General features: G+C 36.0%; 1 protein-coding gene across 45 annotated transcripts in view; it reads right to left on the reverse strand.

Moving 5' to 3' along the window:
- RIMS1 (regulating synaptic membrane exocytosis 1) overlaps positions 1-12,953 on the reverse strand; it is a 567,640-nt gene that overhangs the window by 479,024 nt on the left and 75,663 nt on the right. For 41 of the 45 annotated variants that reach the window (XR_005217800.1, XM_037842314.1, XM_037842363.1 and 38 more), the window contains exon 2: positions 4,471-4,551. The exons of the other annotated variants lie outside the window; for them this stretch is intronic. Coding sequence is in view for 40 of the 41 variants with exons in the window: in XM_037842314.1 (XP_037698242.1) it covers positions 4,471-4,551 (81 nt within the window). In the remaining variant the exon portion in view is untranslated. The remainder of the gene's footprint in view (positions 1-4,470; positions 4,552-12,953) is intronic. 45 annotated transcript variants of the gene reach the window in all.

Consider the following 12,953-nt stretch of genomic DNA (forward strand, 5'->3'; position numbering starts at 1 on the left):
ATTGTGTTAACATGTACAACATAAAATTTCTCATCTCAACCACTCCCAATCATCCACTTCAGTGGCATTAATCACATTTACAATGCTGTGCTGCTATCAACGTTTTTTATTATAAAATAATTGTTCACAAATTCGTATATCTCACCTAGATAGCTCTCCTGATATTGAGATCTGAATAGTGAATTGTCTTCTGGATGTTTTCAATTGGCTACCTCTTGGGCCACTACTAAACAACTCTAATAATACTGAATCTAAACTTGCTTTAGTGCCTAAATTAATTCTCTTGATATTTATCACATTCTTTAAATCTCTTGGGCCAAAATGAAGTCATCATCTCCTTCTTTCTTTGCCTCTCTATTCTAATGAATCACTAAACTCTAATGATTCTACCTGCAAAATTTTCTCAAATCTACCCTACTTCATCTACCTAATCCCACTAACATCCATGACTGAAACAAATGAGTAATTAAATGTTTATCAAACTTTTAAAATCTATTTACTTTGAAAAACACAAAAACTACATGTTATGTCAAATTACATAACAAATAACAATGTTATGTCAAATAAAATACAGTAATAAAAGTAAAATTAAAGAGAAGGCCCACATTGCTTGTTTTTACAAATTAGACAAACTCCCACTCTTCAGACATTATGACATAGCACTTCCTGCCTTTCTCTCATGCTTTCACACACACACACACACACACACACACACATCTCACATGCACATACACACCCCATCAACCACCACCCACCTAATCACATACACACGGGCTCCAGCTATGAGGACATTCGGACTTCAGCGCAACTGTTCTCTCCTTCTGGAAGGCTGTACCCCAAACCTGTCTACCTACTCAACTACTCATCCTTCAAATTTCGTATTAACTATTACAGGCTCTGTAAATCCTTTCCTGACTCCAACAACCCCAAACAGAATAAGTCATTTCCCTCTTTTTTAATATACTTCTGGTTTAACCCTTATCACACTGTATTATGATTTATTTGATTATGTAACTGTCTCTCCAACTGAAAAGGAATCTTTAAGACAGGAATTCTATCTCATTTATCTCTGAATCTCATACCTGGGGAAATAAGGCTCAATTTGTTAAACTCCACCAATATTTTGATATATTTATTACCTTGATTAAGTGATGACAATTCATGATGCCTGCTTAAAGTATGACTGAGTGGCATTTTAATAATAACTGAAAGGGACTCTCTGGATAGGTTTTATTTACATATATATATATAGTTATCAAAAATATGAAGTATAATTGACATGTGTATCCATCAATCTAGACTTGAGTAATAGGATGTAACAAGTAGCACAAGTACAGTCACCCTGTTTCTCAAGTATCTACCTACCACTTTAGCTCTGTCTTTTCTTACTCAAACTCCTTGAAGAAGTAACGTACATTCACCATCACATCTTCCTGACTTCTCTTTTCCTCCTCAGCCTACGGTAATCCAGCAGTTCTACCCATTTATATAGTAAAATTTCTATAGCACATGCCACCAATGACCTCTATATGGCAAAATCCCTTAAGTTATTTCTTCAGTTTCTGCTGCATTTGACACCACTGGGCATTCCCCTTGAATCTTGCTTCTAAGGTGCCTTCTGGTTCTCTCACTTCCTTAGCCATTATATCTGAGCTGCCTTGGGGCAATCCTCTACCTTTACCCACTCCTTAAGGTTTCATTTTACCTCGGGCTCTCTCTCTGTAAATTTTTTCCAATCATACTTCCTTTGGTGATGTCATTCACTTTACCAGTAAAGTGATAGCTTCAGGGCCATAGACCCAACTGTTTGCTGGATCTATTTTCTTGGATAATTCAAGGGTAACACAAATCACTATATCAAAATCTGAACTCATCTCCACCCATCTACCCCCCAGAATGGTTGTTTCTTTAATTTCATAACTCCATTGGTAGCCCTTAATCACCCAAGCAATTAATATAGTAGTTCCTCAAAACTCCATTCTTACAACTCATATTCAACTGACAATCAACCATTACCCATTTTACTTCCTATACAGCTTTTAAAATATCTCCTTCCCATACCCTTTGTTACTGCTATTGGTTAAGACCTTATCATCTCTCCCTGTACTGTTGTAATAGTTTATTAATTGATTTGCTGATCTCTAATTCTGCCCACATCACATTCATTTTCTAGTTTCCCCACTTCTGTCAAAGTTAGTAACAGTATTTTATGTATACACACATACAAATATAATGCAAATCTGACTAGTTCACTCTCCTAATTAAAACCCATTAATGCATCCTCAGAACTAAATATAGTATTTATTAGACATTATACTTTTACTCAGTTCTCAAATAAAATAAATCTTAAATTTCATGCCACAATTCTAATACATGATGGATGCACTCTTATTTTTTCCTTTCTTTTCTATTTCATTCAAAGTTTAAAAAAAAAAAAAAATTCTGGTCACTAGCCTCTAAAGTGATTTTCAAACCCACAAATAGGTTGTAACTTACAAGTTAAAGAAAAGTGACCTACAGGCTAAAGCCTATCCTTAATTACCTCCCACCCCCAATTTATTGCTGTCCTTTTGATATCCACAAACAAAGTTGTTTATGTGGATGTAGGGAGATCAATTCACAAATACTATTCTCAAGATAATCATAGTAGAAATAAGGAATGAACTGCAAACTTCCAATTTTTCAAGTCACCTAAGGAGAGGTTCACTATTTTAACTAGAAAAGTACAGAGTGAGCAAAGGGATTGTCAAAAGGAGTAGCTAAAGAAGCTGCAGTTCCTTCTTCCTGGCCACTATGATCAGAAGAGCCACCAGGAAAGTTCCACTAGTTACAACAGATTTCTACAACTAAAAATCTGTGGGGAATAAAAAGAAAATAAAGGGAAAAATTATCTAAACTCTTGTTGCGAGAAAGGTAATTGCCACTTCATATCTAATAATGTCCAATTTAAGAGACATTGGAATAAGTGGGACCAATTATAATAGAACCTCATTATATAGACTATTACATATTTTTAAAATAGTGTTAATCCCTCAAAGAATTTTACCAGAAATTTCTTGAATCCTAATATAACTAAAATGTTTTCAAATGCTAGAACATAATAAGTAAAGTAGGAACCATAAGTTTTCTATGGATTATAAGGAAAGTTCCATCATCAGGCAAATGGTTTTATAGTAAGAACATTTATAGAAAAAAAATATGGCAACATCATTAAGAGTACTTCTCCCAATTTTATACTTTTGGAAAAGTAATTATAAATCATTTTTACTTTAGTTAAAACTATTTTTATTCCTTAGAAAGTACTGATTAAGTAGATGTGTCTAATTTGATATTCAAGTATACTTGAGTTTAAATCTATAACCATCTATTGCGTCTCCTGAAATTTATTCACCAAAATTTTATATACTAAAATATAAATATTTTAAAATTATTTGTTATTGTGTATGACACACAAACTATAAGCATTTAAATGTTGCCTTTAAATGTTGTATTTAGTCACAGCCTTTGCCAATGCTAATAAAAAAACTAATCATAACACAAGAATTATAAAAATTTAGTTTTTACCTCACAGCCTAAAAGTATTGGTCTCTTTATTTTGGTTTTACTTCAAAGAGTTCTAGAATAGCTAAAGAAATGTATAGAAAATCACTCACAGGACAAATTCCTTCAAAGGTTTTTGCTGCAAACCCTGGAAGGAGATAACTCTAAAGCAGTAAGTACTTGGCTATAATGGTTGTATTCAGGGTATTGCCACTGCCGAGAAATTTTAAGAAAATGTCTCATTTTTCTCTCCAGGAGCATAATTCCATTCAGAGGAGTGAAAATATCAGGCTACACTTTGCAGAACTTTAAAGCTCTTTACATTTTAATCTCATCAAAATCCACATTTGAACCTCAGCATTTAGTTGGCATTTTCTCTATCCCCGTCAGCTGGTCATTTAATTATTCACTGATATCCACTCTTAAGAATGCAAATAATAGAAATAAACCTAGGTGGATAATCCATTCTTTTAGATTACTCATTACCTTTAAACAATTCAGTGTGAAGAAGGTAAATGGCCTACCTCTGCATTTTCCTCCTTTATACTCTTCTGTCTCCACTCAGTATTCTTTTCTTCCCTCTCTGTACCTTGCCTCTTTACCTCCCTATGGTCTTATTTCCCACCCCACCTACAGTCCAAATCCAAGACAGAATTTCTGCAGCTCTAGAGCCCTAAACAATGTGTCCATTTCCTACAATTAGTTTTATCCTTCAAATATGACATTAGAGACATCACTTAACAAAGATACTTAATACAGAGTTCATGTACTCAGATAGTTTTATCTAATGTAATAGTATTCCTTTTACTACACACACACCTGAGTAGCCAGAGTATCTACTCCCACATGCAACGTGAATTAAAAACATCTGTAATGAGTGGTCTGTGTAAGAGACGACATTTTCAGTTAATAAACCAATGCCATACTCACGGTGAAGGTTGGTGGGGCTGGTTTTCAGCATTTCTTGGTGTTTTGCAGGCAGCAGGCTTCGCCATGTCCCTGACAACACACCTGGGGCGCATGATAGACAGCACAACGCACTATTAATTATAAAAAGGGCAGAATACATCCGGAAATTAAACACGGTACTGTAAACACAGTCTAAGGGAAAGTCTTTGCAAGTCCCTTCAGTATTAACCTTGGGGCCCTGGAAAAGCCCTCAGAGTTGGACATCTTCGACTCAGACCTCCAAGAGCTCAATCATACCCAAATAAAATCTGTGCTAACCTCTATATTAGATTTTCCTTTTAGTGTCAATAAAACCATTTCCAGCAGCGTTCCCTGTAGTAATAATGCTACTGAAAGCCTTGGCCTCACTATCTGAAGACATCTGAAAGCTTCAAAATTGGAGTAGCCATTGTGTTGACACATTAAAAGATGGGCAGGATTTTCTAAAGTTTTGGCTATTTTACTAAAAGATACAGACCTTCATTTCACACACTCATCACACAGGCCCTTCTGTTTTTACAAAAAGAGATCTCAGAGGCCTGAAAACATCCCCATGTTAAAAACCCCTTCACTCTAAGACAGGAGGAAGTGTTGGAAGAAAATGTTCACATATGAAGTTGTATGTGTTTCTGTGTGTGTGATAAGTAGAGAAAATACCTACAAAAAAAGTGAAAAAGAGAGTAAAATGTCTCTGTGCCTAAAGTCCTCCATCACAGAATAAATAAACATAGAGGGTGGACAATATAACAGAGCTCAAAAGGGCATATATCAGGAGGAGATTCTCTTACTCACATGTAAACAGGGCTTACAGAACATTGGAGATTCCCTGGCAGAAATCAGAAAACACCCCCATGTGAGGACAGACTTAAATGATCCAAATGTGCTTTCACCGCAAAAATCTTTAAAACAAGCACTACTTTGAATAGGGAAGCCCTGATTAGAAAACTAAAACCCCACATCCTAGACTTTGCTAAAGGATAACGCTCATTAGAATCCAGGATCCTCAAACATGAACTGGTTCTTAAGCATTTTGATGGAGGCTTCTTGGAGGTGTGACTGCACTAAATTGGCTAATATTCAAGGCCAGTCACGTTACTCCAGAAGTGAGTCACCCGTGAGGTGATGGCAAATAAAGTGTTTTCCCAGAGTTAAAAGCTACATGGCAAAATTCTCCACTTCTGAAAGAAATGAGAACAGGGAAACGTGGATACAACGCACAGAAACACGCAAACACACACTGTTCATTCCAAACAAGGTCAAGTAAGACTTAAAAATCAATATGTAACGTGACAAGAAAAGAAAACTGCTATTTCAAAGCTTCAGCACACTTTACTCCCAGGAAAAGCAAAGAAACGTTTTGTCAAGAGCTGATGCTTAACTCTCAAAGGATTGGCCAAGAGATCTGAATCAAAAACGTCCACAGGGACCATAAGGCCTTCTGTTTTTGCTCCACTTTTAAGGGAAAAGACCACTCAGGCATCAGCATTAAAAGAACATTCTGGAAGAGAATTGTTAGGGAGAAAAAATATACTAGGATTTTTGAGCTCTAAAATTTTAATCTGACTTATACAGGGTACAATGCCCAATGAGTTAAATTTCATAGTACTGGAAAATCTTCAGCAATTCTCACTCAAGTAAAAATAGCATACACAGCATGCTTAATCGGCAGACACTGATTTTTGAAAATATCTGAAATGTCACCAACTTTGGAAAAATTCCTGAAGAACTATATCTGTGAGAAATCACATGCAACCTTCTTTCATTTTTTTCCTAAAGTGTCATGTCTTTATAAAGCTTTCCTTTGATATGCTTTTGAAGTGACTATTTTCTAATAAAAGTGGAGTGTTAGCCAATACTACCAGTGGGTTTCTAAATAAAACTTCCTTTCCCCTGAGTGAAAGGCCATGTCAATATAAAAACATTCTCATCTAATATCAAGTATCCAGTGGTTTTGGTTTAAAATTAGAATAGCTCACATACTGCTTCCTTCTGCATATGCTATAGAAAATTTGTGGCATAAACTCCATACGAATTTCTGAACTTAAAAGTTGTATTGGGTAATGAAAATAAATACATCAATCCTCAAAAACAATATCTTTAAAATTAATTTAAATACACTGAGAAAAGGAAAATCCATTTTTCATACTAACATATATTCTGACCACAGGACAAAAGTGATATAGCTAGGTAGTAAATCTGAGTTTGGAGGGGGAAAAAACTATTTGTTTCAAACTGTTAATTATTCATATTTTTAAAAATTATTGTTAATTTGGGTGGACGCTTTAAGCCATGGTAATCTATATTCCTATATTTTCTAACTTGACTTCCTTTTGACTGAATTTTCGTCTAGATATAAGAAAGAAAAGAGAAAAAAAAAAAAACCAAACCAAGCTTAGAACAAGATACATAAACAAATATAATACACTCACATGAGACAGATTTTTTTTTTAGCCTGTGTGGATTAACATTTCTTTAAAATTATAATTTGGAGAGATAAATCTTAATGGTCTTGACAGTTCTAATGTACAGAAATTGTTTAGCCCCAGCAATTTCCATTATCTGCCAAGCATTAGACTTACTATAACGATATAAACCACTCATACTTTAAGAAACATCACAGTGATATTTCAGCATGTTGCAGCCTTTAAGGGTTTGTCTCTACATGTGATTTACAACTTCAGCCAGACATAAGGAAACCACAAACGCTGCCACAATGCTGACTTTCCAGAATTACAGTAGAACGAGGGACTAGGTGAGGGTTTTGACCTCTTATTCCTTGCAAAGTCCTTAATTACTCAGGGATTTCTCAGACATGTCTTACAGTCTTCAAACTGCATGTGAGCATTCCCTCATCACTCAAGCATCACTCAAGATTTATGCAAATGAGATATTCTGCAACCAGCATGGGGGATTGCTCCTCCTGGCTCCGCCCTCAGCGTTCCTGGGTTTTATGAATGACTGCAATCAATGTGATGAATGGCTGCCAACTGCCCACTCAGCCACTTCTACTCTTCCGCACACATACACACGGGAGAAACTAGCATTGCTGCAAGCCTGCAGATGAGGCTATGGTAAGGCTTTCATCTCTCCAAACAGGAACTAAATGTGCTTCCAGATACTTAAGAGTATATGAATTAAAAATTCTAAGTGCCTTCAAAGAACACAATTTACATAATTACTTTCTTTCCTTTGAGTTTCCACTTTGGTGCCTGAAATCACTATCCCCACCCTGTAATAAACTATTTTATGCAACTTTATCTGAATTTAAACCTTTTCTGAGTTGTTTTATTTTACATGACTACAGCGAGGAGCCTAGTTACTGTGCACTAGGCTGCCAAATAGATTTTAACATTTTTACGTTTCTGTTCTCAATTTTATGGTTTTTATATTTTACCAAGGTTTTTCCTATCAATAGAGACAACAATTAACATCCGAACAGTGCTGTTAACCACAGGGGAAAAAAAAATGTGTTTGTGTGTATTCCACAAGTGTTATTGGACTAGCCCACATGTGACATACAGAGAGACCTTAGGGGCAGTCAAAATAACATACGATTGAGAAAAATGAAACTTCAAATATATAATCTTCTGATATGCTGATCACTGATTAAAAACACCTAGAAACAAGGAAAAATAGACCAGAGATCTCAGGGGCCCCCAAATCTCCCTATTCAGTGCTTCAAGCCCTTCAAAATGGCATCAGCCAAGAAGTATCCAAAATATATGCAAAATTCGTACCTCCAGTCCAACCCTCTCTTCTTAACTCCAGAGCCAGGCATCCATCTGTCTCCTCAATATTTCATTTGGATATCTAATAGACCTATCAAAATCAACATCTCTAAAATGGGACTTTTCATCTTTATCTACCACACCTGACCCTCCAGCAGCCATCTTTATCTGTTGATAGCAATTCCATTTCACCGGCCATTCAGGGCAAACATTTTCGACTTGCCTCCTCTTTTTCTCTTACGTTCTATGTCCAATCACCTGATCGGCCCCACTTTCAAGATATGTGGAAATCTGACCATTTCTCCCCTCCTCCTCTGTTGCCACCCTGGTCCAAGCCAACATCATCTTTCACCCAGATTTCCAAAGTAGACTTTTAATTGGTTGCCCAGCATTTGCCCTTACCCTCTAGACTCTATTCTCATCACAAAAGCCAGTGACCCTTTTGAAAGGTAAGTGAGATTGTGACACCTCTGTTCAAAACTCTGCAATGATTCCCCAGTTTACTCAAAGTAAAATGCCAGTCTTTAGAACATAATCTGGTCTCCCTTAACCCTCAGAATTCATCTTACACTTCTGCCTTCCTGGCCCCTTGCTCACTCTGCTCCAGCCACAGTCACCTCTTTGCTGTTCCTTGAACACATCAGGCACGACCTTGCCTTGGGGTCTTTGCATCATCCTTTCCTTCTGTCTGCAATGCTCTTCCCAATATTGGTAGGACTAAACACCTTACCACTTTCAAGAAGTATTTGCTCAAATGCCACCTTTTGATGGTTCCTACCCAGATAATCCTATTTATTCCTACAATATGACCCCCCCCACACACACACACATCCACATCCTTCCAGTGCCCTTTCCTTACTCTGAAGTACTGTTTACTCAAATTTAGTGTTTTCTCCTTCTGATGAAATATGAACTGCTCAAGAGCATGGAACTTTGTCTATTTAGTTCACTCACATATTTCAAGAGCCTAGAATGGTGCCTGACATATAAAAGACAGTCACTACATATTTGTTAAATGAATAAATAAGTAAAAAGGATAAAAAGCTATTGATTTCAAATGTAAGCAAATAATTTAACATGCTAAACCATATCTATTTAGAATAAATTCTAGATAACACTATAGAAGATTATTGCATATTTTGTAAAATATTTATAAAATATAAATTAATTTATGATCATTAGGTTTTATGATTTGAATAACTCCACAAAATTTGATTTTATATGTTTGATTAAGGATCATTCTGCTTCTGAATTTAAAAGGTATTTATCAATATATGAATTATTTAGTGGGAGACATACTTAAATGTCAAATTATTGCTTTTTGAAATAGTGAAATACTATTTAATGTCTGCTGTACCAATATTTCATGACATAAGACTTTGAAATAATTGTACATGAGGCAACTTCTTAATATTGAGGAGAGAACATCAATCCTTTTATTATTCTGAGTTTTCTAAAGAGGGTGGGAAAATATGAAGAATTCCTATTTATTTAACACCTATTAGGTACCAAAAATGGACACAGCATAGCTCATTTAATCTTGACATCACCGTGAAAGGTGGATATGATTCTCCCACTTGACAGATGAAAAAACTACAGATTTATGAGGTTAAATTATCTGTCCAATGATAAATAGCTGATGGTGATATTTAGAATAGCCAGGATTTGAATCATAGTTTGGCATCAAAGCTAACGTCCTTTCCACCGTTCCATGCAGCAGCCTAACCTTAAAGACGAATGGAAATTCACCCTTAAAAGATGAAGGGAAATTGATTAAAATCAATCATGAGGTCATAGAATCCAGTAGCTACAGATATGTCCCAATATCACTAATTTCATGATAGTATGTTGCTGAAAGTATTAAAATAATCCCACATAACTGAGTGTTCTGCAAACATTATTCTAGTATCACAGGACGAGAGTCTACAAACACAAAAGCAGAAACACAGTGAGAGTAGGATGTTGAGTTGTCTAAACTACAAATGTAGAGTGAACTTAAGGCCAATGGGATTACTACAGGAAGTGAAATGCAACACAGGTCGCATGGTACATAGAGAAAGGGTTTTTATATGAGAAAGCCTCAAGAAAGCTAAAAAAGATAAAAGATCCATTTGCAAGACAAATACATTTGGAGATAACATTACTCCAAATATATTTTTCAAAGGAGGGCTTCAAAAGTGATCTCATTTCCATTCAAAAATAACTGAAAGAAGAAAAATAGAAAATATATTATTTTAAAACTCATATAAAAATTTCATATTCATGGCCATTTACTGTGAACAAATAAGTGACTGTTACCTACAAAAAGAAGATGGAATGGTGAAAATTCTACACCAGAAGAAGGAAAGCGAATGTAGATATTTTGAAAAGCCAGACACACTAATCACAAACCTGCAAGACCTGTTATACCTCATTCAAGGAACCCTTGGAAGCTACATCCGAGTAATTTTTATTCTAAAAAAGACATGGAGGACAGGCGAAGTAGCTTCTTAATTATAAGAGAAGAGAAACCAGTTGGCCATCTTTCACAATGAGTGATGAGTGCTGCTGAACCTCCTTTGAAGAGGCCAGGAAGTTATTCACAAATGAGACAGAAAGGCTAGGATTCCAAAATAAAGGTGATAACAAGATAAAGATTCAGTACAGAGATTAATGGGTGATCTTAAATTGTGGAAAAACAAATTATTCAAAGACAGATAGGAAAGAAAATAATAGGTAAAAGTCAAGCCCTGCTCTTCTGGATTATTCAAACCTACCCTGTTTTTCATCCCTTTTTTCTGTGGAATGCTAATAGGCTTGGTCCTTCAAGGGCCTAATACAGTTTCCCAGATTTTGGTAACATGACCAATTAAGCAGTTTTTTATCTAAGCTACTATTTTCTGTTTACATAGTCAGTTACTCTCTTCATCCGCCAATTCTTCAGATATTAGGCATACTCTGGATTTATATCTGCCACCATCCCCCACACTCTCATTTACGTTTTTCTACTTCCTAAACAGCATGCATTCTCCATGAAAATCACAATACAACTTTTGATAAATCTAGGTATTTCCTACCACTAAACTTATAAAGGAGAACCTTTGCTCATTTCACAAGGACAAAAGAAGAGGAAGAAAAAAACATCTAGGAAGATGTACAGAATTTCCAGAGAAAGGAAGGAAGCAATACAGTCAAACGTATCAGAAGCATCAAGTAAGATAAATACTTAAATCATCTTTTGAAGTCTTCAAAAATAAGAGAAGGAGCTTAAGTAGCATTGCAATGGGTTGATGGAGAAAATGGTGGTGTGAAAATGGAATGTAGAAAATTGCTGCAAAAAGCTTAATTGAGAAAAGAGGAAGTGCTGGGTGGGGTCTTTTTTATATTTATAGTCACTGATGTAGGGAAGGGAATTACCCACTGGAAAGGGAGAAGTTTAAGGGGAGACAGGAGAGGAAAAGAGGTGAAAGGAGGCGAGGAGAGCAATTTGGTGAGGAAGCAAGGATACTGAGAAGATGGAGAGCGATGACATGAAGCAAACAAGTATTATTTCCCAACAGAATTACTTCCCAAAATGTCACCTTTCATTTGACCATACCATCAACTCCGTTTTCTCCCAAAAAGATTCTTGCAGGAATAATGCTTCATAAGATTGATTTTTAAATAGTTTTAGAAAGAGAAAATCATTTGTCTACCTCTACCTCATATTTCTAACTCAGCACCTAAAGGCAGAGACTTCTGCTCAAAACTTCTTCCCAACTCTGACCTATTCAGGGAGGAAATGTATGAGGGAACTCTCACCTCTCAACTATCATCCACTAATATTTATGTTTTTACTAGTGAGTGGGATTACCACGTGTTAGCAGAAATAAGCTCACAGTTTTCTCTTTTGCTTATAGGGCACGAGCATAAAGTGAGCTCTTTTTACTTTGTTTTGTGCTTCCAGCTTCCCCATGGGATTCACTCCTAGGAGCTCCGGCTGGGAGAGCCCTGCTATGCTTCTATCTCTTTCTGACTCTCTTTCTTTCTCTATCACTAATCCATGTCCATTTGAGCTACTATGTGAACCATTCAAAGCTCACTCTGAAGACAGAGTCTTTTAGGTTTGGAGTTAAAAGAAAAAAACAAAACAAAACAAAAAACACCTCATCTGGGAGTGACAAGCCACAGCAATTAAGGAGACTATCAGAAAAACTAAACATCTAATTTTCTTTAGCAAGGAAGGAAATACAGTCTGGATCAGTGGATTCAACTCCAATTTGTTCCTCAGGTCCATGACAGATGGTGCTCCTGTCTGTAACACATCACCATGGGCTCCAGATGGCACAAATGAAACCCCTACCCAATTCTTTTCCACAAAGAAAACATAGTGGTCTGAAAGGAATGAGTGAGAATGATAATAGTACAGGGATAATCTTGAAACTAGTATGCTATTTTAATGAGGAAACTATTTACAAACTTTAGTACAATTTTCATTAACAAACAAATATTTCGAATATCCTTCATGGCGAAATGATGTATGCCTCACAGCCCAATAGAGAACCAATAGTCTAAACTTCCAAGCCAGGCTGAGTGCAGTCTCTCCATCTTAAGGAACAATTACTGACTTGAATGAGTGAGAGGTACGACACTGTTCGTTCCATCAGCAATAACTACCAAATTAAACAGGAATAGTGGCAAAAATATAGAGAGGTAACTAACTAAAAATGGTCTTGATTAATTTGAAAAAGCGATCCAGAAAAACAAGATGAGGTTCAA

Source organism: Choloepus didactylus, chromosome 7 (genome assembly GCF_015220235.1).
Source record: "Choloepus didactylus isolate mChoDid1 chromosome 7, mChoDid1.pri, whole genome shotgun sequence".
Taxonomy (NCBI): domain Eukaryota; kingdom Metazoa; phylum Chordata; class Mammalia; order Pilosa; family Megalonychidae; genus Choloepus; species Choloepus didactylus.